This window comes from Acanthochromis polyacanthus, chromosome 6 (assembly GCF_021347895.1).
Source record: "Acanthochromis polyacanthus isolate Apoly-LR-REF ecotype Palm Island chromosome 6, KAUST_Apoly_ChrSc, whole genome shotgun sequence".
NCBI lineage: Eukaryota > Metazoa > Chordata > Actinopteri > Pomacentridae > Acanthochromis > Acanthochromis polyacanthus.
This window is the reverse complement of record NC_067118.1, coordinates 16,983,600-17,010,301: the sequence shown is the minus strand read 5'-3', so window position 1 is coordinate 17,010,301 and position 26,702 is coordinate 16,983,600. Positions and strand designations below refer to the sequence as shown.

Below are 26,702 nucleotides of genomic sequence, written 5' to 3'. Positions count from 1 at the left end.
TTTCTGTCTCTGCTGCTTGGAGGAGGTTGCTTTCTCTGAGGGGGGTGGGATAGAGAGGAGAAAGCCGAGAAAGTAGATGAAGCAGAATGATTTATGTTAAAGTTCATCTCTAACTCCACACCAAATACAATATCCGGCAGCTGAGAGACATTTTTCATAACCCCATGCTGATGTGGCATTTGCATTCATCAAACTAGATTTATTAATGACCTATGCTGAGGTACTATCTCACTCTTTACAGTACTATACATTAGTTACTCTCTAAAATCTTACATGTGAATACTGGGCATTGTAGTAGAAAAGACTAGCATGCTTAGCATTGATAGACAGTAAACATGTACACTATACAGATGTGTATTGTATGTTCATATACATTGCAGACGAAGTTGTACATGTTTGCAGATGTTTTCTGTAGTGAAAACGTGTGTTAATACTGTCAGCTCACAATCACAGCCTTTTATGAATTAACAGGTAAAGCAAATAAACAACAAAAAAAAACCTGTTGGCCCTTTGTTATCTTACACTATCAGTTATGGGAAAAAGAAGGTCTACCTTGACCTTAAGTCAGTGATAGCCTTAAGGATTTGCCATGCAAAACAACCACTGGGGCACTGGCTGTCTTCACTGATAAACATTTTCTTTCCTGCACAATCAGTTGTTTAATGTCTTCTGTGGCTGTGGAGGATCTCGGCGTAGAAATCACTTTAATCTCAGCTTCTTTACAAAGTTGAACAGAAAGCTTGTGTTACAGAAGGCCCATTCAGACATGCAGTCCTTTCCATTAATCTGATACAATCTGAAAGTGTTGGCTTCATGCTGAAAAAGCACTTTTCCATAACAAGTCACAGCACAATCTTAGTAGGCCGGACATGGTAACATTTCAACATAAGTCTGAACTGCATGCAGTTGCATTAACAGATGGGCACGTACAAGATGGCGACATACTGACTGTCCAGACTCATGTGTATGGCAAATATCAAGGATGTACCTTAGCTTTCTGTGTCACTGTTGTGGTGAATGAAGGATCGTTAAAGTGAAAGTGTCCGAATAACATCACTGTAACAGATGCATGAAGACACCAATGTTACGTATCCCATGTCTGAACAGGGCCACACTGACGTGGAATTAGATGTTCACTTCTACTAGCCTCCAAAATAACTCCTCCTACTTCGCAACTTTATGAAAAGAAATGAAGTAACAGTAAACGCAGATCCTTTTTCTTTGGTTGACAATGTCATCAAATGTTAACATGTCATAATGTGATACTATAAAATAAGACAGGTTTTTCAGATTTATGACATCAGTTTAATACTTCTAGGTCTTGGGTCCACTCACTGATGAACACTATGGCAGGTCTTAGAGTTTTGTAAAATTCAGTTTGCACCTTAGGCAGCCGATATCAATGCAAACATTCTGACACAGATGTGCTTTGCTTGTTCATTTTTTCTTAAATATATTTATGTATTTCTAAATACATGCCCTTCTCCAGTGAAATCATATCACATTCTGGTAATCCTAAAATACCTGAGCAATGCAAGATAGAAACCTAGTAATGTTGGTGAAATGTGTTCTCCCTAACAAAGAAGGTGAGCAAACTGAGGCGAGTTCAGCCTCCATTACACACCTGCTTATCAGAAAGTCTGAGCAGCAGCATTTACATTAATAAAACATAACATAATCCCAGTTCAGAAACAATATTCCACTCAGGGAAAAAGTTCACTTGTGCTATCCCAGATGCAAAAGAGCTTCTTTTATTCCTCCAGAATTCCCTCCAACCATTCCTTTTCCATGGTGAACTCTTAACTCATGTTTCCAAAGGACGCGTCGCTTGCTTCAGGGGAGGCAGCACAGTTGGGTTTGGACATGGAAGGAATGGGAAAGGAGCAGAGAGACAGGAGAGAGAGTTAGTTCAGTCAGACCGACAACTGCACGAGGTATGAAGAAAAGAAAACAGCTGACACAGACAGTCTTTGCAGCAACATGCTACTGATGAGGCACAAAGTAGTTTTCAAATAAATCACGATTTTAATCATTGAGGTTAGAATTTTTTTTAAAAATATTTTGAGGAATATGCTTGTGCTCTTTCTGAGAATGAGACTAGAAGAAGAATGTCAGTCTCCTGTTCTTTTTAGGTCCAGAGCCTGAGCTTGACATGGAGACTGGAGAAAGGAGAAGATCAGTAGGGCATTGGCTCTTTATTTAAATGAAAAACAAACAAAACAAACAAACTTACTATATTAAAAATAGGGGTCCAACAGTAGCATCTTAATGCTACAAGTCAGTACAGGTTGTATTACTGAGGTACAAATCTTCTATTTTCTTCCTCAGAATAGAGGCACCAGTCTCCACACACTTCTGGGGAAATGTTCTTTCATTCTTCAGAGGTAATATTTTCATTCCGCTGCTCTTTCCTGGAGGTGTTGTGTTACTCTGCATTTCACTTTAAAATATCCCAAAGGTGTTCTACTGGCTTTAAGTCAGGCAACATACTTGTACAGGTCATAATTTTTTACTTTTCCTTTCTTTAGAAACTCTTGTATGGATTTTTTGCAGCGTGCTTTAAACGACTAGAATGCTGAAATAATTATCTACCAAGCTTCTACAGACTGGCAGTCATCTTATCAGCGGGTATTTTGTTCTATTCACACATTCATGGTGCATATATAAATGTCATCTGTCAACACCTTTTACACTCATGCAGTTCCTTTATCTCACTCTCAGCAGGAGGACAATGTGTTTCCCCAAATTGCAAAAAACTGCTCAGGAACAGCTTAAAGAACATGACAAAGAGTGCAAGTCAATGACCAGGCCTCCAAATTCCCCAGATCAAAATCCAATCAAGAACCTGCAGGATGCTAGCCTAGCTGCGCTAGACCCATGTTTCTGACGGCACAAGGGTCTAGGCACGCTCGACAGGGAGGGAGGTGGGCTAAAAGGTTGTCTATCAAATCACTCTGCAGCAATTGGGTAGGTATACAACCAATCAGCGCAACGAATAGGCTCTTAGACCGCCGGAAATCAGAGGATGCGGTAGTTCGGTGAAGCCTTATTTATACAGTCAATGGGTGAAGCTCAAGTATATTACAGACATGTTAACAGAAAGATTATTCAGAGTCTGTGCTAACGGAGCTCAACGACTGTTGTCGTTTTTGTTGTCGACCCTGGCAGAGAATTAAATTCGTTGCCGTGTGTTGTCTAGCACGGCTAGGCTAGTTGTTTCCGGTGGTTTCTGTCAGAATCGTCGCGCCTCTGTCGTCACTTAGTTATGCCCGCCTTCTGACTCTACACTTCATGGTGATTCGTCTGGCCAGTTTTAGGAGAATCCAACCTCGAGCCTTATGTAGGGTAACTAGACCCACCCTGGCAGAGAATTAAATTCGTTGCCGTGGGTTGTCTAGCGCGGCTAGGCTAGCAGGATGCAACAATTTCAATCCATGGAGGATTCACCAAGGACCCCACAGGACCCAAAGGATCTGCTGGCAACATCCCAGTGGCACACAGGACATCCCCAGAGGCCCTGGAGAGTCAGAGCTATTTTGGTAAGGGAACCTACACAAAATTCAGTGGGTGGCTTTATTGTCATGGCAGATCTATGTATACTGACCCATGTCCATATTTATGCCGAACACAGCGGTCAAAATTTGTAAGGTAAGAGCTCCCGGGATGCAGCTTTATCAAACGTCTCATCGACTTCTTTGCAAGAAAGAAAACAGGCATATTTCTCACAATGTTGGACAATTCCTTATATAACCTCCACAGTAAAGTGAAAGTTTTTATTTTATTAAAATTAATACAACAGAAAATATATATTTCCAAATACCAACAGGTTTTGCCAATACTGGAAAAATACATAATGTACATTTTGTACTGCTTACATCTTTAATTTGTTTTCATACTTGTCTCCTACAGTATCAGCTCTTTGTAATCATACCCTGCAGTTACGCTGACAAGGCCCTGAATTTTGGTTACGTGAATGCTAGTCTTAGCCAAGTCACCAATTCCTTCATGGTTGGGCCGAGAAACACAAATTTTTATTTATTTTACTTTTTTTTTTTTACAGAGTCTGGTTTATGCAAACTACTTATTTTGCCTAGTTTTTAAATAAGACATGTAAAGTGACTGATGAAATGCTATGATTGTGAGCTCAGATTTGAGGAAGTTTTCAGATAAAATGTCAACTTACAGATGAGATTTAGGGACTGTTGGAAAGTTAAAAATATGTGATTTTTATGACCTTTGCCTCAAATCTGCTGGAAGGCTTTGGGGTTCAGAGGGTTTAAATGAATAAACAACATATACTTTTAATTCTATGCTCACTGAAATTATGGCATTCTTCTTGAGAAGGCCATTTACTTACTTGTGTTCTACTTACCTGTCCTTATCCAGCAATACTCAGGACATGAGCGACATGACAACAGCATGAGTCAGAGCACAGGGACACACACACAGGTGAGGATGAATATACACACACTATGGGTCTGTGTTCTCCATCTGGAGTGAACGTACAGTACATAAAATATGAATCTCAGACTACTACCTGTTCTTGACTTGTCATATTATTCCTGTGACCTCATTTCCATCAAGTTAAACATCAGCAGGAGTGTTGACAGAGGAAATAGCAAACTATGCCAACAGACGTCAGCTCACAAGGTCTATGGATGTAATCAAAACCACCTGACACCGATACATTTGGAACTGATCCCACACAAATTGCCTTTAATGATCATGTTGTGTGTAGTGTAGGGAGTTTATGGCAACTATTCGAGCCGCAGGTGGTTTGGAGACTCTCCGTGGAGGAGCGTGGGTGAGCTTTTTAAAGCCTTGTGTAATTAATTTATGGGAATTGTTGTCAGTGGCAGATTTACCATTACCAGGTGTGTTGTGACATGGGCCACTTGAGTGGACCAACATACTGCAGAACACCTGTAATGTGATAGGGGTACTTAGGGCAGGTATCATGACACTAACATGGAAGAATAATATTTATTCTCTTCACTACTATATGGATGTATTCTTATCAAATCAACTCCTCTGTGAGTTTTGCAGTCATGTCACTTTCTGACACATTTCCTGGATTGTGAAACCCTTGTAATCAAATTTTGCCCTTTTGTTAAAGAAGCAGCGTGTTACATTCACTGGCTTCTGGTGGTGAGGTTGCAAATTTCAACTAACTAAATACCCTTCCCTCTCTAAATGTGTGGGGGAATCTCAAGTGGCTTCACTGGTCTTCTCTACAGCCAGTGTTTGGTTTGTCCTTTCTGGGCTACTGTAGAAACATGGTGGGTTCCATGGAAGAAGATCCACTCCTTATGTTGATATGAAGGGCTCATTCTAAGCTAATAAAAACACAACAATCCACAGTTACTAGAAATTAAAGACTACAAGACATAATTATGAACACTACATACATATCTGGCAATAGATTGACCTAAATCTTACACACTGATCCTTAAAACATTCAGTTAAAGTGTCAGATACTTTGAATGTGCGTATGCTGCACAAGGTTATGTTTGTGTGTGTGTCCCGTGTTCTTACTGACCTGGGCTGGAGGTGCCTGGAGTTTCAGGGTTGGCCCCTCGGCCTCGACTCACCAACAGGGCCTCCTGGTTTTCAGCCAGCGCTTGCTTAGCCAGGAAACGCTCCCTCTTGATCTTGAGCTCCAGGGACTCAGGGACATCAGGTACAATCCAGTCAATGGCTCGCAGTACAAAGAAGACGACATGCTGGACGATGAGGTGGTGGGATGGGGGATATGACGACAGCAAGAAAGCTCTCATTAGGTTTAAGAAAATGTTACAAAATTGGAAGTGAGAACTTGATTTTGAGCATCAGGTAAAATGAACTTTGAACATGAAAATGTGAAAAAACAGCATTTCTTAGTTTTCACACAATATGTACTTCTAATTTATAATCTTTTCTCTATAATCCCTCCATGATTGGGAAACATAAACAAACACTAGACAAAAATCAGATGAAAGGGTGAGGAATTAAGCAGCAGTAAAAATGAAAATATTTAAAGAACCTTAGAAAAGTAACCTTTAAAAACTAAACAATGCACTGGACTAAATGACTACTTATAAAAACTGGTAATGAAGGTGTTGATGAAGGATAAAAATAAATGAAATGTGAACACTGAAATATTTGAAATGAAAAAAAATATATAGATAAAGGTGCTCCTTCCATACCTCAAATGCAATGATAAAACCAAGTCTGACAGCAAGGAGTTCCCAGTAGAACAGTGTGTAGCTTCCATTGTTGTCTCTGAAAGCTTTATATCTAAAAATAATAATAATTAAAAATCCATATATAGTTATGGCAGAACATATTGTGCATTGGTGGAGGTGGCATGTAGCAGCACATGAAAGCAAACTGAACAGTATTTCAAGTGTAAGTAATACTACCCTCTGTTGGTCAAGTCTATATCTGAACTAAGCTTAATAAAAGCTTGACATTTTGAAACTTTGCTGAAAGTGACAGCAAATTGAACATATTTGAGAAACTTAACATGAAAATTTAATCAAAAAGTATGTGCCCTGGGATCTGATAACTGTTACATGCATTCATCAATCAGAATACAGCATACCTGCACATGGGGTACTCAGTGTAATTTAGTGGAGCATAAGCCAAGGTAAAGTTGACATATCCATTGAGATCATTATCAAACTTGTACTGGTAGAGCAGACGAGGTAAAAAATCTGATGTGAAAGCTATTAGGAAAGCCTGAGGAAGGACAAGAGATGATGTTATAGAAAATAAATAGAAAAGTATCCAGTCAATCATATTATTGTCAAGTGTGATCAACTGACATTAGCTATGACAGACAGGTGGGACAGGGCTTCCAGTATGTTGAACCAGACTCCAATATTTTGAGCTCGCTCAGCCACCGGACGGCGATATTCACACACAAACTTGTGGGCATCCAGACGGATCTCCACCCAGTTATTGAGGAGGGCAAAGAGCGGAGCGAGGGGGAATGCTGCCACGAAGATGGTAATGAACCCAAACTGGAGCACTGCAGCGAATTGAATTCACAAAACACAGCAGACAATTTAATGTAGACTATTTTTACATACACTGCCCGTCCAAAAAGAAAAGTCGCACACTAACATTTCATTGGACTGCCTTTAGCTCTGAGAACGACACATTTGCCGGGGCAACATTTCAGAAAACTTCTGCATTGTCACAGCATTTATTTCCGTCCAGAGTTGCCTTCATTTTCTACCAAGATCTTGTACTGATGATGGGAGAGTCAGATCGCTGCAGGACATCCCAGAGATTCTCAGTGGGGCTGAGGTCTGGACTGTGGAGACCAATCCATGTGTGAAAATGATGCCTCATGCTCCCTGAACCACTCATTCACAATGTGAGCCCCATGAATCCTGGCAACATTATCTTGAAACATGCCCGTGCCATCAGAGAAGAAAAACTTCACTGATGGAAAGACCTGGTCATTCAGTAGATGACGTTACTGTACCTGACCAACCCCAGATCACAAACCTAACCCCCACAGGCTTGTATGCACCAGGCATGATGAGTGCATCACTTCATCCACCTCTGTTCTTACTTTGATGCGCCCATCACTTTGGAACAGAGTAAATCTAGACTCATCAGACCACTTGGCCTTCTTTCATTGCTCCAGAGTCCAGTCTTTATGCTACCTAGTGTAAGTGAATTTTTTTTAACAACAGCGACCTGAATCCTTAGTTTCTGATTAGCCTCACTGATCAGTGGTTTTCTTAAGACTACACAGCTGTTTTTGTCCCAGTCCTTTGAGTTGTCTTCGCACTGTGCTTTTACTTTTAAACATAGCTACGACCACAGAATATGTCTTCCAACATGGTTGTTTAAGAAATAAGAAGTTCACTGCATTAGCTAAACAAGTTGTTGTAGCTAAAACACATCACTGCAGTAATTATTCAATGGAAGGCTCTTACCTATTTGCTCAGTTAAACCCACATGGTGACTTTTTTTTGGGACAGGCTGTGTATGTTCTTCAAACTGTAAAACACTGACATCTGGGTCGTTCTTCGAATTGATTGCAAAGTAGTGACATCGTGTTTTGGCCAGAGTTGTAAGGACTCACCCATCTCCAGGTATTCTTCAAACAGGCCCTCGCACTCCACCAGCTGGTAGTCTTCCTCCCAGCGCCGAGGCTCATGGGATACCTTACTCCCAATAACCTTGGCCAAAGTTCTCTTCTGGTGCCAGGCCTTTACTTTACTATAAGGGCAGGGAAATTGTGACAGATATTTAACAATGTAAAATAAACATGAGAGCAGCCATGAAAATTATGGCAATCCAGAACCTTTACACTCAACACAGGGAGTCAAATAATCCACAACACAAGTGCTCTGGAGCTGCTGAAGATAATGTTATTTCTGATTCTGACTGGATATGCATATCCATCCATGCGAGGAAGTCGGAATACCCAGAGAAAACCCAGGCATGCACAGGGAGAACATGAAAACTCCATGCAGAAAGATCCCAAGAAGGCCTAGATGTGAACCTGGATCTGCATATATTCTTTATTATTATTTATAATTATTTACAATCTGCATATAAACACCAAATCGTAGACATCTTCCATGGACAACTTTTTAAAAAAAATTTTTTTCAAGGCTACATTTATTAGGAGCTGTTGGCAGAGTCACAAATCCCTTAGGCTCAAACCTCTGAGAGCATGGTGCAGATGTTTCTATTGTGTTTTTGCACGTGACATTGTAGCTCATTCTTGTTCCACTGCAACACAAATGTAGTCCATCTCACAGCAGCTGCACGTTAGGACTGACTAACTGGGTGAATCAGCAGTGATTTATATTAAAATACATTGCTTTGTTTCTACAACAAGTGGTGTCACTACCCAAAACAGCTATCAGTGGCTACCTATCATGCAATGGGAGCTCTATTGAAAAACTTGATAAGAAAAATAAAATAAAGATAATCAATGAACCTCACCACCACTGTTATCAGGTTTTCAGCTTTATGACTAACCTACATACAGCCATGGCCATAAGTTTAGACACAAGTACCATGACTATTGTGAATCTTAGAAAATACCACAAAATTGTCACTTACAATATAAATACCAGTCATAGCCATCAACCAAAATGAAATATATTTCATTTTGGAGATGTGAACCTGGATTTGGATTGTGTCCAAACTTATGGCCATGGCTGTAGGTCTCTTATAGGAACTTAAGCTAACTCAGAAACACTGTTACAAGGCCCCTTGCGTATTTGAATTTGTTTCCTTCACACACACATTGTGCCAGTGCTGCAGAGGTACAGGACTGAGATTTACTGCTCCAAACAACTGCAGTCAAGATGCAGAACTACCTGACGCAGCACTTTTAACTTGCTCTCTTCGATTCTATTTGACACCTCTGCCTACTACCATTTTCTGTGCAATGTATTTTCTTTGTGACAACTTTAATTTGAAATTCATATTAATGGTATTCATGGTCGTCATGCAGATTTGAAAAAAATCCAAAGCCTCGGAGCTGTTAAAGTAGCAGTCTGAAGGATTTAGTAGCATGCAGTCTGTAAGAGAAGCAACAATGGTGAAAAACACAAAATCTCTTCCCTGAAGCCAGAGTTCTTACACCCTGTTTCTATCAATAGATGCTAAATCCTACACCCTGGTCTGTTAATTAAAGGAATCACCAAAATAAAGAAGGGAGAACTATCAAAAACCTGAATTATGTCAGACACTAGGAACACAAAATTTACCGAAATAACATATTAGATTAATTTTGCAAAAAAAATATCCTTGCATGTGTTGACTGTGTGGTAACGTACGGGATAATGAACTCCTGAATGTTGTTGATGAGCTGTTTTCCCACCATTATGATGAAGAGCTGTTCAGCCAGCTCAATGAGGCAACCGCCAGGACCACACTGTAACATGAAGACATGCAGGTATGATGAGTTGGACAACACTGTTATATGCTTATATATAACAAACTATAGAAGGTGTCATTTATTAACCCAATGTACAAGAAGGAACTCAACTACTAAGTGCTTCAGTTGAAGACAACTGGTGAGGTCCAGTTGTCTTCAACTGAATCACTTAGGATTACCATGACCTGCATGATTGAGAATCTACAGAGACAAGGGACTCACGTCTTCATTTCTCATCCCAAACAGGGTTCCATAGTTTGAAGGGTAGCCCACAAACCTAGCCACACAGTGAAGAATAACACAGGTAAATACATGTCACAATCGTTTTTAAGAATGTGCTGTGACTGACTAATGTCTCACCTTCCTTTAAAGAAAGCAACATAGAAAGGAGATGAGTAGAAGTTGACAAACTGGAAGATGAACACCTTGAAGATGAAAGCATTGTCATACTGGGTTTGTGTTCGGTGCATCTCTGCAACAGTGAAAATACAAACAGCATAAAATACATTAAAGGTCCCAAATTGTCCCTCTTCATAGCAAATTAATGAGTTAAAATGGTCTCCAGAAGGTGTCCTTCAATTTTTCAGCAAAAAATAATAAAAAGATTGTTAATTTTATCACGACTGTATAACTCCTGGATTTAGCCCTGTTAAGCAGTCTGTTTCAATGTAGCTTTAACTGTTACTGAGGTACTGTCCCAGCCTGTGTCCTCTGTGATTGACAAGGACCAGAATAGTTCACAGTGGAGCAGCTGACAGATATGAAAGAGTGTGTGAGGCCAGGACTTTCTGTTGTCTCTACTTTTCTTTCTGAGCAATCATTAGTTTTGTAAATATTGTTGAATTCCTGGCACAGTCACTGACTTTACATCGTGTATGGCGAGTTTGTCAGACAACGCTATGGTTATAAAATCAGTCTTTTAGTGGTGTAGAGCAGCAACCTGGAAATGGCTTTAAAGTGACTGATGGTTAACATGTAGCCTTATTTGGCTTTGGATTCAGCTAATGTTGAATTTGTTCAATTTCTGATGCAGAAACAGAAATATATGTGAACGTAAACAGTGTTGTTGGGAATTTTGCTGTATGATATGTATAACTATATGTATACAGTATTTGTGAGCATAGAAGCATAAGAGGGCACACAAAAACAGAAACACACACAGTCCTTTTTAACTGTTTTTTTTTCACATTGGTCTGAATTTTGTACCATCTCTGAACATTCCTCACCACTAAGGTTTGACAGAACTTTGACTCATGGACATATGATAAAAGCAAATGGTGTTGTTAGTCAAACTAGCCACAAAGCGTGTCAAACACTAAGAATTCTTATTATTGTGAGGAAGCTGCCAAATGTAATACTTAATCCTCAGTTCCTCAGATGCTGAGAGTGCGATAAGACTTGTGTTCATTCTGAGAGCCAACAGCAGGACATTCAGTGTGCTTTTAGCTGAGACATTTTAGAATTAGCAAAAGCAGAATGTTAGGAAAGTTTATGTTAACCCAGATGCTGGGATCAAATTGAAGACCTTCATCAGCTCTTTGAGAAGTCTTAGCTTTTATTTAGAGGATATCAAGTGACAAGCTGATATCAATACATAACAGAGGTTTTAGTTGCTAGAGGGCAGAACTTACCCCATTTAGTGAGCTGTTCAGCTAAAGCAGTGTAGACACGCCCCATCAGCAGGATCAGACCCAGATTTACAATACTGCTGGAGATGTTTGCTATGGTGCCTGCCTGGAAAAGAAGTCACAAAGGTATGATACTAATAGTTTAGATTCACTGTATTAAAAACACAATAGGAACAAAAGCAAAAAATGTCAGTGCACCTTGTGCTATTCAGATTCCAATCTTTAATTCTTCGATACCTTGTCTCCACCTTTATTTCTGATGACAGACTCAATCCTCCTTGACATTGAGGACATCAGATTTAAGGAGAGATGTTCTGTCATTGTTCAGAGACTATTTTTGCCAGCCGTCTTTGGTGGACTACTTATGTTGCTCTGGCCCTCTTTTTAAGAATGAAGTCAGGGAACATACTTGTCCAGGTCAGTTTTCACTTTTGACAATTTGCTTTCGCATGCTACCATGCTGGAATATTCCTCTGCTGCTGCTAAGCTTCTGCAGATTGAGAATCATCTTGTCAGTCAGTATTTTGCTATATCCAGAGGAACTCATTGCATCATCTAAGAATATCATCTCCCAAACTTTTTTATTTTTTTTTTGCTTTAATGCAGCGCGTGGTCATCACACTCCCATCCCCATACTTCACTGCCAGGAGTACTGATTCATTGTTGTTGTCCTGATTGGGTGCCAAGCATGCTGGACATCATCTAAGTCAAACAAATATCTTTCTTAGACAGTGACCGTAGATTGATGTTATGCTGTCTTTCATATTGCTTGAGCCAACACAGAAACTCTAAATTTCATTCATAATCCCTGTGCTATACCTACTGATTACTGTTGCAACTGTGTTTCCTCTGAGTTTTAATTGGTCTCCAACCTTTCTGTATCCATTGTATCTTTGTGAACCCTCATGATCAGATATTTTAGATCCTCGTGTAATTGTTATCGATATGGAGCCATGATTTAGAAATGACAATAGACACAGATCATTGGTCCAAAACTGGGAATGTTCTGTTGTTCATGCAGTTCAGGTAATTAGAAGGCGTATTTTAATTTAGTTTCAGTGATCACACATTTTCTAAGTTATGTGTCAGTGTTTGTAAATGCATTGCCTTTGTTCCATTGAGTTTCTGTTTTTGGGGCAGTATTTTCAAGACAGCCTTTCAAAATAATTAGTTTTTGATTCTCAATAAGAACATACACTTTGAGAGGTGCTGCATTTTTTAGGCAAACTGCAAAATATTCAGAATATAACAAATTGTATAAACATATTTATACCTCTGTACGCAGCACAGGGCTCCCAGTATGGAACATCATCACGCTGATGATACCACGGCACATGACCACTGTCACCAGGAAGATCATCACGACACACAGCTGAGAGGGAAAACAGGGAAATTGTGGATAAATAAAGAATGAATTTTAAATATTTTATTTGATCAAAAACATAGAAATAACACCCCAAAGTTGTACAACATTCACTACTCCAAATTGTTTAACACATTCAAAGGCAAATGAAGTGCAGCTATCATCATCATCTACATCACTCCTATAACCTGACACCTCAAAATAGCGTCAACTGCATTTGCAAGAGTAAGCAGTACAGTTGCATGCACTTTACTGATTCAGTTTCAGTCTTTCACCATCCTGGACATCCCCATGCAATAATGACATCTTCCTATGACAGATCTGATCAGCTATCATTCACATGGAAACCAGTCAGAATAACTTAGTTACCTTATCCCAGATGCAGTCCAATGATAAATTCTACCATTTTCGGTTTCTGCAAATGAACTTGCAACCAAGCTAAGTTTTTGGATGGAAATTCCTTATTAGCATCTTACATCTATATTTCCAATACCATTTTATGCTAAAATACACAACTGGTGTTTTTACTTGTTTTGAATTTGAAAGGGATTGTGCTATGTATAGATACACTGTACCAAAGAGGCGAAACAGTTGCATTTTTTTTAAATTTATCCTTCACTGTCACTATTGTCAGAGGAGGGGTATGTGAAAGCCTCAGATCCCTGTTTATGAAGAAGTTAATCCTAAACACAGCATACAGTGTATGTCTGAGATTATTAGTCCATATCTAGCTCTGTAGGCATCTGACCTGAAGCAGGTTCAGTTATCATTGCAGGGTTTAGTAGAATAGCACAAAGGTGTAAACCCCACCTTGTTTACCTTCATTATCACAAAAACAGAAGCTCAAGAGACTGAGACTGTTCAGTGAAACTAAATAAGAAATCTACTGTAAGAATAGGAAAAGGACATCAAGGATAAGGGGACTGATCAGGATTTTGCATTTAAAATTGTTTTATTAGAATCAGATTAAACACAATACGAAGTTGCATTGCAGTTTACTCAGCAGATGAGTGGTCAGTGACACTGACTAGTCACTATGACTGGTAGAAATAAAAGCTGCTTTCATTATTTATTAACAGCAAAGCTAAGTTCATACATCTGAAATTCAAAACCAGCGTCTGTCTTCAAAACATTTCTTAAGTGACTCACCATCATTATGATGACCATGGAGCCAGTGAACATGCGAGACAGCCTGGTCTTTTCTGGAAAGTAGGGCTCCTTGACCCCGGTCACTGGATTTTGCTCCATAGTTGGGGCCATGGCTGCAAATTCTGGCCGAGGACGCTCCTGACAGGACACAGTCAGCATACAGTGCTCAACATAAATAGACATACTTTTTACTGGGTTGCTGAGTCCAACTGCAGACTTCAGGCATGATGACTTCAGATATGTGAACTCGTGGGTTAATTCATTTCCTTTCTGTGTTTTTCACTCTGCATAAAAGGCAACATTACTAGCCACTCTGTGTACGATAAGATAAATGATGAAAAAAAAAATGCATTTTTATGCAGTTAAAGACCTGGGTTTTCCATGCATTATGGCGGAAATTAAACTATTTGGGTTTTTCTAGCCCCTCAAAAAAGACATTCTGACATTCCTACAAACCATTAAGTATATGAGATCAGTATGGTTATACTCAAACTGAAAGCAAAGAAGAAAAAAATAATTATGAGACCTCTTCTTCATGGAAGTCCATGCAGTCCCAGTGATGGGCCAGAGTGGCCATCTTCCGCTTCCAGTACTCCAGAAAGGTTACAGCCCAGAAGGACATGAACACACTGAAGAACACTGTACCTGGGTGGTCGAACAAATAGCCCAACTGCAACAGAGAAAGGTGCATTCAAACATTAGCTCTAACTCAATTAGCATTGTGGTTATAAACTGAGTTGTTTACCAGTGAAAGTTCTTCACCTTAGCCATAGTGCAGATTTCAGACATGTTCCAGGCCTGACATGTTTTACAGAGTGGACACATCTGATAACTAGCTCCACTGCTACAGATTTCCTTTCTGTTGGCAGACAGAGACACAGTTTAATTACCAGTGAGAAAACATTCATTCAAGCTGGACTGCTTTTCCGGTCTTGAGATAGACAGATATTTGGCTGTAAAATCACATACAATACAATTCTAGTTATTAATGTGAGAGCAAAGAGATTGAGCGCTCAAACTGTAATGGATTTTAACCTAAGATATACTGATTCAAAGACAGAAATTTTAAAAAAGCAGATGAAAGTTGTTTAAATCTCCTTGTGTCCAAGGATACTATACTTTCCAAATTTGGAATTATCAACAAAATTACTAAAACCCTAACTACACATCAGGCCTAGTATAGAAATAGCACCCAGGCTTACTGAGAGACATTTGTCTGTTTTTTGTAATGAGGAAATTATTGTGCACTAATAGTCCATTATCACATGAGACAGCTGCAGCTTCTTGTTGCCACACTGTTTTCCACCCACTCTCTACTAATCAATGGCTTTAATCTACGGTGTGAGCTAATGGCCATTTGGTTGTTTCCTTTCCGAAGATATTGAGCTGTCTAATATTGTCTCTTTTACCTCACCTATGACACAGTAGGATGATATTTATGTCAAAATCAATAGGATGCCACAGAAGTAGATTAGTGACCAAATGAAAAGACAGTTTTAGGGTAGAGACAGGGATGCCATATCTGAAAAGGAACTGAATTCACAATGCTATATTGGTAGAGTAGAGTGCACTGTGTTGATAAATAATGTATAATGAACTTGAATAAACATACCATGTGTTGACTGTATAATTGTGAAGCTTGTTTTTATGCAGAGCAGACTGTTTGATATATTTGCATGTGAAGTTGTGATTGCTGGATGTAATTTTCAAAAGTGTTTATGCCGCATTTTATTTCCAGGCAATCATGGTATGCCTTAAAAGAAGAGTTGCAATATGCTTGTTTTCTTTCTATCTGAGAGGAAGATGAGTAGATCGATACTAATCTCATGTCCGTGCATTAAGTATAGAGTTGAACTGTGGCTCTGGTGCTGGAAGCCAGCGATGCTCTGTAAGTGCAGGTTTTGCTATGTGTCTCTGAACAAACATGATGGTATCAAGTCTGCACTGCAAAAACTTAACTTTCAAAAGCAAGAAAAAAATGCAGTACAATGGGAGAAACTTCATTTAAAATAAGCTAAAGTGTCTGACAACAGAACAAGAACATTTCACTTGCCCAGATTGCTTAAAATAAGTTTTTTAATCTCAGATAAGCCAGACACTGTTACACCTACTCCAGCCCCGGCCCTTCTTCCTCCTTTCTCCCCTGGTTCCTCATCTGTTTATGTGTTTTGAACTGTCTGTCATCTCTCCCTCCTGTCACTCTCATCACTATCTCACTCTCTCTGCATCTCCTGGCTGTACAGGGTGACCCATAAGTTTGGAAACAAAGTTTAACTGCAGTGTCTATTTGAGTTGGGGGTGCATGAATTCACTCTTATTTTACCCATTTTTGTTATAGCATAATAAAATAACTTGAAAGCACAGTATTTGCCGAGTGCAATAACTCGGAAGAAAATTAATAGAACCATTAGATACAGGTATGGTGGAGCATAACTTCAAAATGCAGGCCATCAGTGTCAGATTTCAATATTGATGGTAAAGTATCTGACCGTTTTAATTCTTTTAAACATCAAAAAGTACTATGAGGTAACATTTACTGGCCAGTTTGAGGAACCTTCATAAGCATAAATGAAGGTACATTTCAGAAGATACCAGTGTAACCAGTGTAACCAGTGTAACCAGTTGGTGGAAATGTTCACGTCTTTGTATAAGAAACAAACATGAACATGTCGAAATATGTTTGTTTTTACACTAATCTGATACTCTTCTGAATATATCTGTGGTACTGATTTATTGAAATAACATTATATTATTTGGATTATAGACTTTTCATTTGTTTCCAAACTTTAGGGTCACCGTGTAGTCCGATTGCAGTCATGTGCGTCAGCGGCAGTATTTGGTTCACTCCACTCACCCGTTCTCTCCCTCACCTCCAGCTATATGAAATCTGTTCATTCAATCACTCCTTGCCGGACCATTGACTCTGATCCCCACATGACTCTGCTTTCCCACCGATCCAGCTTACTTCCAGGCTGCCATAGCCCACCTGGACTCTCGTCACCCTCCATCCCTGGATAACCGCCGATCCCCTCTCCGTCTCCAGCTGTCTGTCTGCCAGTCTCGTCTCCTGCCAGCTTCTTGATTCCCCATGCCTGCCTACTTTGCCTCCTTAGTTTTGTTCCCCCTGGGTTTGTGAGTACACCGTTTGTTGACTTAGTTTAGTTATTCTGCCTGCATTTTCCTAGTGTTCCTGTGTAGTGTAGTTAGTTTTTGTTTGAGTTTAGTTGTCTTGCATATTTTTGTATTAGGTCTGGTTTAGCTTTTCTTCTCCAGTTTTGTTTCCTGCTCTTCCTTGAGTTCAGTTTGTTTTTTGTAAAAGTAAGTTCTTTAGAACCATCTGTCTTTTATCTGTGTCTGCACCAGGGTTCTCCGTGTCGTTTGTCCATTTTTGCAATATTTTGTTGTTTTGTCTTTTTTTTCCTCTGACTTGTCATTTTGACCGTAAAGTAAATACTATATAGTTCAGATAATTTGTAAAGGCACAATGTTTTTCTTAAAGAATTTTCAGGCTGTTCATGTTTTGTAAAAAGATAATTCCTTAAATGTGAAAATTTTCAGAATGTATCTTTTTGCACTAAAAAGGAAAAATTTGGAGTTGTTGTTGTTACATGTTCTGATTTTACTGGTCCAGCCCACTGGAGATCAAATTGGGCTGAATGTGGACCCTGAACTAAAATGAGTTTGACAGCTTTGATTTAGAGTGTTCATTTTACATAAATTTTACTTTTTAGAGAGCTGGCAATCTCACTCTACAGGACAACATGAATCTAAGAAGACCCTGCATGCAGAGGTTGACTGCTAAGAAATAGCTCTGTTTAGATTTATTCTAAAGTAAGTGGATTCTCGGTTAGTTCAGAAAAATCCTCCTTATAAATACTGATACAAAAATTTAAAAATCTTTTACAACAGCAGGGAGAAATGGACAGACAGCTCAAACATTTTCAAGTGACCACAAAGTTTACTTATGAGTTCATTTCTAGACCTAACCTTGACGGAGTACAACATAATGTCCTACAGGACGTATGTCAATGAGAGTGAGAGGATGGGAAATAAAGTATAAGGAATGTCATGTAGCAAAACATCTTTTCCAGACTGGGGCACTAAAACCCTGGGCCGGTGACCTTTTAAATTCACCTTTATGGGTGAAATTTGTTTAATCAAGATTTGACCGACATATTAGCTCAGCTAAATAGAATAGTCGCATATGAACAGTTGTGTGTTGTTTTGTTTAAAGCTAAGTTGCTCCATGTCGGCCATTTTATGTTGTGCATTTAAGCATGTATTTTGTGTATCGTGTGGAGACTCACGCTGGTGTGTTGTTACCCATGGACATGACTCCAGACACAAAGATCAGGGTTCCAACTACTGCAGCTGGCAGCAGCCAGGCTGTGTAGAAACCTGCAGAGACAAAGCTCCATTAGACTGCAGCTCTGTGCTGATGTGGAGCTATGCAGCAGCACGTTTAATGGAGGAGTGTTGCATAGTTCATCCTGAGTATAATATTCCTGTTGTCTCCAGCCTGTTCTTGCATTTTCTGGTGATGAAATTTAATGTACGCTACATTCTTTTTTCTTACTTCCCATGCCAAATACCTCTGCTGTTTAATTTAAAAAGAAATGTAAAATATGCTTTGGATTTTTGCAGAGGAATCTACCAGGCAAGGAGTTGAAACAGTGAAGCTTTCTTGTACAGTATGGTCCTTGTATGAAGAACTTGTGGAACTGCAGAAGCTCCACTGGTTCAGATTTTAGTCCTAAAGTTGTTGACATAAAAGAATATTCCCAGGTTAGGGGCCATACATCGTACATCGTCTGTCAGAGGACCACACAGAGAGGGAAAACCTGCTAGTTAGGAAAACTAGAGCCCCCAGTATTTCTTCAGAGATCACATTCTCCACTGACTCTTCTCCTCTAGCAGGCAGGTTCAGAAATGTTATCCTATAATATCAGAATATTCCCAACAACAGGCTGGTTTACTCTAACACAAGAAAACCACCCAACACCATTTCCTGGCTGTAAAATTAGCCTACAAGATTTTTTCACTGTGGCTACTGTGCACAAAGCCCTGAAGCATCTGACAAAGTACTACACACATTCATGCACCAACAACAAACAAAAAAAGCCTCCACAATCCTTCATCCACTCCAGTAGCACACATGCTTCATATGTGTTGAAATGTCTTGGCGGTCTGGTGTTTGTTGGACAAACAACAAGAGCTCTAAATGTGTATATTTGAACACAAGACTGTAATACAATGACTTTCCTTTGTGTTTGGTATTCAAAACTAGAATTGTATAAAGCAATTAAGAAGTCTGGAAACTGGCAGAGATTGGAATTCTCTGTGGCACAATGTCAACAGGAATCACATTATATCCACATAATAAAGTGTGTTGCATTCCTAATATATCTAAATAAGATTTTTTTACTTACCCAGCCAGGCAAAGTAGAGTGCAATTTTCTCTCCAAAGTACTCCCTGATGTGGTCTAGTGGTTGATACTTGTACCATTTGCACCAGCGGGCCCAGTAGTGGTACAGAACCTGCCTCTGGTTCAGCTCTTCAGGGCGAATCTCATATTTTGGAAGCTGGAAAGGACCCTGTGGGAAAACAAACATGCTGCTGATTACAGAGGGGAAACAGCACAGTTCAGGCTAGAGAGCAGATAATATCTCACCTCATGCAGGGGGAAAGCTGCTGTGTAGGCCCCCTCATTCACCAGCCTGTCAACACCAACCTCAGCCCTCTTCCTTTTGCCATACACTGTCCTGGAGAGAATCTCATACACCTGAAGTAAAGCACTCACTCCATGAGGTCACTTAAATACTGAATACATCAAATACAGTGTTATAGTGTTAGACTTGTGGCACTTACAACACGGTGTCTCTGTGTGTTACTGAAGTATGTTCCATGGTCTCCACAGCCAAGGAATCTAAAGAAAGCCATACATTTTACAAAACACACTGATATATATGCTGAAATTCAAGTGGTCTGATCCTCCTGTTTGCCAAAGTTAGCTCACCTGCTCATCTTTGACTTACGGAAGGCACATGTGTAATAGTCCAGCGGCCGGTTTGGCACTGACTCCATCATTGCGTTAGGTATGCATAGTCGACTCAGTACCCGAGATGATGTGTTCAGGTCCAGATGTGGTTGTGCCTGGGAGCAAACATTTGATTATACGTCATTATAAAGTAATAATCCTGAAACGCCCATTTCATTTGGTGACTGTTACGATCCAACCTCTAGGAGGTGGCTGGATCTAACAAAAACAACCAGGATGTTGTTGGTTTAGGTGAAGGGATTTATTGCTTAGTGGCAAAGGAGCATTAAAGTGACAACAATGAACACAAGACTGGTGAGTGTTGCTAAATCAAAGAACAGAATATAACAAAACGAAGGCTAACAGAGTTTCCAAATTATCTAAACCCAAAACAAAAAACTCCCCAGCCAAACAAGTACAACAGCAACACCCACCACCAGTAACAAATACTAATACAACAATACAAAAACAAACTAACCAAAACTGGTGCCTTACATTCACACATTTGACCACACAGGTCACAACACACATTGATCACACAGGTAACGAAGACTCAAAACTCGAATGGCTTCTTTACTAAGTCCATAGTGTCTGTAGCCCTCACCATGTGTGTCTACAGACCGAAGTGGTCTGCTTTACCCACCAACCCAACCACACATACCCACAGACCAAAACTCATCAAAAAAAGGTCAAAGGTTCTTTATTGTCATATCATTCCACATGCAACAATACGAAATTGGACCCTGGTCCCGGTTTCAGTCATAAAAGACAAGTATAAAGCATAATTATAAAAAGACACTTCCATAAAGGACAATATACAGTGCCTTGCGAAAGTATTCGGCCCCCTTGAACTTTTCAACCTTTCGCCACATTTCAGGCTTCAAACATAAAGATATAAAATTTTAATTTTTTGTCAAGAATCAACAACAAGTGGGACACAATCGTGAAGTGGAATGAAATTTATTGGATATTTTATACTTTTTTAACAAATAAAAAACCGAAAAGTGGGGTGTGCAATATTATTCGGCCCCTTTACTTTCAGTGCAGCAAACTCACTCCAGAAGTTCAGTGAGGATCTCTGAATGATCCAATGTTGTCCTAAATGACTGATGATGATAAATAGAATCCACCTGTGTGTAATCAAGTCTCCGTATAAATGCACCTGCTCTGTGATAGTCTCAGGGTTCTGTTTAAAGTGCAGAGAGCATCATGAAGACCAAGGAACACACCAGGCAGGTCCGAGATACTGTTGTGGAGAAGTTTAAAGCCGGATTTGGATACAAAAAGATTTCCCAAGCTTTAAACATCTCAAGGAGCACTGTGCAAGCAATCATATTGAAATGGAAGGAGTATCAGACCACTGCAAATCTACCAAGACCCGGCCGTCCCTCTAAACTTTCACCTCCAACAAGGAGAAGACTGATCAGAGATGCAGCCAAGAGGCCCATGATCACTCTGGATGAACTGCAGAGATCTACAGCTGAGGTGGGAGAGTCTGTCCATAGGACAACAATCAGTCGTACACTGCACAAATCTGGCCTTTATGGAAGAGTGGCAAGAAGAAAGCCATTTCTCAAAGATATCCATAAAAAGTCTGGTTTGAAGTTTGCCACAAGCCACCTGGGAGACACACCAAACATGTGGAAGAAGGTGCTCTGGTCAGATGAAACCAAAATCAAACTTTTTGGCCACAATGCAAAACGATATGTTTGGCGTAGAAGCAACACAGCTCATCACCCTGAACACACCATCCCCACTGTCAAACATGGTGGTGGCAGCCTCATGGTTTGGGCCTGCTTTTCTTCAGCAGGGACAGGGAAGATGGTTAAAATTGATGGGAAGATGAATGGAGCCAAATACAGGACCATTCTGGAAGAAAACCTGTTGGAGTCTGCAAAAGACCTGAGACTGGGACGGAGATTTATCTTCCAACAGGACAATGATCCAAAACATAAAGCCAAATCTACAATGGAATGGTTCACAAATAAACGTATCCAGGTGTTAGAATGGCCAAGTCAAAGTCCAGACCTGAATCCAATCGAGAATCTGTGGGCAGAGCTGAAGACTGCTGTTCACAAACGCTCTCCATCCAACCTCACTGAGCTCGAGCTGTTTTGCAAGGAAGAATGGGCAAGAATTTCAGTCTCTCGGTGTGCAAAACTGATAGAGACATACCCCAAGCGACTTACAGCTGTAATTGCAGCAAAAGGTGGCGCTACAAAGTATTAATGCAAGGGGGCCGAATAATATTTTCAGTTTTTTATTTGTTAAAAAAGTATAAAATATCCAATAAATTTCGTTCCACTTCACGATTGTGTCCCACTTGTTGTTGATTCTTGACAAAAAATTAAAATATTATATCTTTATGTTTGAAGCCTGAAATGTGGCGAAAGGTTGAAAAGTTCAAGGGGGCCGAATACTTTCACAAGGCACTGTAAGTATAAAAAGACACTACTAATATATACCCTACAACATAAATAGATGTGCAATGAGACCATCAGTTAGAGCAATACAGACATGAGCTTTTGCTCCGAAGTAGTGGTTGACAGATTCTTAGTAGATAAATAAAATAAAGAGTCTAGTACAGTAGTGCAGTGTGTGTATGAATGTGTGTGTGTGTGCCTGTTTGCGTGTGTGCATGTATGTGGGAATGTGTGCAGGCATGTGTGTTTGCGGGGAGAGGTGGTGATGATCGAAAACAAAGTCTACAGAGACTTGCTACAGTTCAACAGCCTGACAGCTTCGGGGAAGAAGCCGTTTCTTCGTCTTGTGGTTCTAGTCCCTGAAGGGAGAAGGTTGAAGTGTTTGTGCGCAGGGTGGGTGAAGTCCTTTGGGATGGAGGTGGCCCTCCTCCTGCATCTGTTGGTGCAAATGTCAGTGGTGGTGGGTGGGCTGCCTCCTACTCTCCTCTGAGCCGCTTTCACCACCCTCTGCAGAGCCTTCCTGTCTGCAGCCGTGCTGCTGCCATGCCACACTGTGATGCCAGTGCTGAGGATGCTCTCCACGCCCGTCGGTAGAAGCTCTTCAGGACTGGGCCTCCCAGACTGGCACGCCGCAGTTTCTTGAGGAAGTAGAGGCACTGATGGGCCTTCTTAATCAATCAGCTGGGAGGTGTTGTGGCTCCAGGTGAGGTCCTCAGACAGACACATTGTACTCCCAGGTATCTGTAGGTGGAGACCACCTCCACGTCAGCGCCGTCGATGTGCAGGGGACTGGGGGGGGACGTCTGGCTCTGAAGAAGTCCACCACCATCTCCTTGGTCTTCTTGACGTTGATGCAGAGGTTGTTGTCTCTGCACCAGCCAACCAGCAATTCTACCTCCTCTCTGTAGTGGGACTCATCGCTGTTAGTGATGCATCCCACCACTGCTGTGTCGTCTGCGAACTTCACTATATGGCAGCTCAGATGTTTTGCAGAGCAGTCATACGTGAGCAGGGTGAACAGGAGGGGGCTCAACACACAGCCCTGGGGCGAGCCAGTGTTGATGGTGATTGGGGAGGAGGTGATGTGAATCCGGACAATTTGGTGCCTGCCTGTCAGGAAGTCCAGGACCCAGTACCCCAGTGAAGGACTGAGCAGGAATGGGTGCTACGGTAGCATTGCTACCTGAAGTGAGATGTTGAAGATGTCTGTTAGAGACACACAGAGGCACCAGGTCAGACTGGTCAAAGAATACCAGCCATCCAGACTAATGACATGGTTGCAGGTATATAGCCTGCAGGTGTGGTGCTGGCTGCATCTGGTTGGTCAGAGGTGGAGGGGATCTGGAGGGTGGCCCGATCAGGAAGGTTGGAGGGCGGAGAGAACCGGATTGCAGTGCAGGTCGTCAGGCTGATGGACGGCTAGAAAACCTTGTGCAATTATGTTAGTACATGAATAAACACTTCTACACTACACTTTTACACTTTTTAAAGTACTTGTTCTATTTACTTGTGTGTGTATATATATATATATATATATGTATATATATATATATATATATACATATATATTAAAAATACTTGTTTTATACAGTTGTTTGTTGTTTGCTATACTATATTGTTTTTTTTTTTACTGGAAGTGCCAACAAAGTTTCATTGCAGAAATGCAATGACAATAATTTTCCTTGAATCCTTAAATAAAAGTGTAACTTTTCTTGAAAACATAAAATTGACCCCAAATTTATGAATGGTAATGTATACTTATTTACTACTAATAAAACACATCAGCTTTAGTCTTCTGTTTTAAGTCCAGTATGTGTCTCTGTACCTGGACTTAAACCCTGCTTAAAAAAAAAAAAAAAGGCAGGTTCCACCAGTAACAATAGCATAGACTCATGTTTAAGGCTTCCACGATGAATGATGTTGACACTGAAAATATGTTGGCAGTATTTTTTTTTAAACAAGGCTTCAAAAGTAAGGAAGTTCTTCAAGATATCACATAAGCGGTTTGTACACTGTGCAAATATTCTGATGACATACTATGGCAGCAATAGCACAATGCATGAGCATCTGATGAGAAAGCACACTGTTCTGGAATATGCACCGACAGAACAGACAAACCCACCGCATGTGCTGTCTAATCATCAGCCATCATTTGTCCTTGTAGCTTTTAAATAATCTCATAAAACGAAAAACTCAAAAGCAAAATGAACTTAAGTGAAATTATCAGTTAGATTTTTTTTATTAGAAAAAAATCGTGTAGATTAATCAAGTAATCAGTAAAATAATTGATAGATCAATTGAAAAATAGTCCTTAGTGGCATCCATAGCCATGTTAGTGGCTCTGCAAGACTGTGCTTAAGAACACCTGAGATAAATGCTGACATTCCCACTATGACAGTTCTTACGTTATGATGATAAACAGGTATTGTGTGTTACCCTGCAAACATATAATAATTAGGTTCAAAGACATTTAAAAGGTGACACAATCATTTGGTCAAAGTATTGGACACCAACAGACAGACCAACTAGCACTGTGACATGTCAAATGGAAAAATCCAGAATTAACTAGCACCAAAAACAAAGTTTCATGTACTTTAACAACGTTCAGGTCAACCAGCTGTACTAACCTGTAACGGAGCTCTAAGGCAAAGTTCCTCAGCATAGCACACCAACACATCCCATGGGGCACTAATTTTAAGGAAATGGATTGTTTTCTTTTCATTTGCTGTTTCTTCCTAAAGGCAAGACAGACAAGAAGTTGGTCATTATAAACTCATAAAAAGCAATGAGTACAATCAAACCTTAATCACAACTATGTGTTAGATCTTGAGTCTGATCTGCAGTACCTTTTCCATGACCAGTCCAACACTTTCCAGATTCTGAACAAACTTCTCCCTCCACTGTGCCAGCTCTGCTTTCCTTCGCTCAGACCTGCTGTTTTCCTCAGTAGGAACCGTCTCCCCCTCTTCGGTGGTCACCTCGTACTTCCCCTTTCCTCGTCGCTTCCTACGTGAGCGAACCTCCCACACCAGGACAAAGTCTAAACCCAGAATCAAACATCATACAGGGCTAAAAGGTTAAATGAAGGACTGATTTTGTCATCCACAGCTGAGCTTGTTATGACTGATACAGTGCGAGTTGCGGATTTTACCTACCAATTTTGGTTCTTCCATCTCTGAAGTAATTCCCCAGCTGAGAAACTGGTTGGTCACTTTTTGTGTAACAGTGAGCATAAATGGGATCATCACCACCTGTGTCTTCATCAGCATTTGCTGCAAAAAACTGAAAGCATCCGCACAGCTATCAAAATCTCTGAATCAAAAACGAACAAGAGCTGCAGGCAAAAAATGCAAATTTCTCCTCACTTTTCTGCATGAAAATGGACCCTTAACTGTCTTTTAATGAGGTTTATCTCTAAACACTTGTACTGATACACAGCTTCATAAAAGTCTCCACTTTGCAGTAATGACTCCGGAAAGACGAGACAGAAAATGACTGCTGAGCTGCAGTAAAGTCATGTCTCTCCACAAGATACCATTCATTTCCTGTACCTCATAGCATATTGTACTCCTGTGGACGTTAGATTAAGGATAAAAGCCTCCTCGATGCACTGAAACATCTGAGGAGTCAGTGAGGTGTGAAGGGATGAGGCAGAGATGCAGAGCAATTAATGGCTGCTGTGTGAAAGCGCAGTTATCGTCTATATTTATGTGTTCCAAAAAGAGAACACACTGCAGCATTGGAGGCAAAAAGTAAATCACAGCTTACATATCTTGGTGGGATGAAGCCCCCATTCTGCAGACTCCCATAGCTGTCTGTGGTTTGTGCTTCAGTCCTGGTGTCCAGATCCAGGAGGACCTCTCTGTCTCCCCTGAGCTGCTCCGATCCCTTCCTCAGCATCATGAAGATCCTGCAGTTGGACACATACAGTAAAGGGAGCATTCACATGAAACTGTACTGCAGAAGCCATCTGTGCTCAACACTGAAGTAATTCATAGAGGACAACAACAGATATGCTTTTAAGAAAGAGAGCAAAAGAGAAAAAAAAGCTGATGCAGTGCCTTTGTTGTGGTGAAAATTAGGCTGCTGCTGAAGTCAGGATTTCCAGCAGTCTGTGCTTCCCTCAGTCTTCTCTCTTCCTCTTCTGTATCTCTACATCCGTCAAGCTCCTCTGCTCCACTGCAATAGCTGTGGAATACCGTA

At 40.4% G+C, this 26,702-nt stretch overlaps 1 protein-coding gene across 3 annotated transcripts; it reads right to left on the bottom strand.

Moving 5' to 3' along the window:
- Positions 1 to 73: 73 nt before the first annotated feature.
- On the bottom strand, positions 74 to 26,702 carry ano11 (anoctamin 11). 3 transcript variants are annotated; one of them, XM_051949664.1, is made up of 25 exons: positions 26,561 to 26,702; positions 26,268 to 26,409; positions 25,655 to 25,781; positions 25,346 to 25,539; positions 25,127 to 25,234; positions 20,056 to 20,192; positions 19,908 to 19,965; positions 19,711 to 19,821; positions 19,468 to 19,633; positions 18,346 to 18,436; positions 14,801 to 14,897; positions 14,565 to 14,708; positions 14,039 to 14,176; positions 12,800 to 12,898; positions 11,530 to 11,632; positions 10,259 to 10,370; positions 10,121 to 10,175; positions 9,798 to 9,895; positions 8,084 to 8,220; positions 6,807 to 7,012; positions 6,584 to 6,720; positions 6,186 to 6,276; positions 5,540 to 5,723; positions 4,373 to 5,336; positions 74 to 1,831 (listed from the first exon to the last, which is right to left on the bottom strand). In XM_051949664.1, exons 2-24 carry the CDS (start codon positions 26,400 to 26,402, stop codon positions 5,332 to 5,334), a joined length of 2,733 nt encoding a protein of 910 aa, XP_051805624.1. In that variant the 5' UTR covers positions 26,403 to 26,409; positions 26,561 to 26,702; the 3' UTR covers positions 74 to 1,831; positions 4,373 to 5,331. The 3 variants fall into 3 exon arrangements, with proteins under 3 accessions (XP_051805624.1, XP_022049731.2, XP_051805625.1); XM_022194039.2 differs by lacking the exon at positions 4,373 to 5,336; XM_051949665.1 differs by lacking the exon at positions 4,373 to 5,336 and having other exon boundaries at positions 5,592 to 5,723.

Excerpts from the sequence above, each read along its gene's own strand:
- ano11 (XM_022194039.2), bottom strand. The coding sequence starts at position 26,402 with ATGATGCTGAGGAAGGGATCGGAGCAGCTCAGGGGAGACAGAGAGGTC. Across the intron at positions 19,966-20,055 it reads CGTAAGTCAAAGATGAGCAG|ATTCCTTGGCTGTGGAGACC; the intron begins GTGAGCTAACTT and ends GGCTTTCTTTAG. Across the intron at positions 6,721-6,806 it reads ACCTGTCTGTCATAGCTAAT|GCTTTCCTAATAGCTTTCAC; the intron begins GTCAGTTGATCA and ends GTCCTTCCTCAG.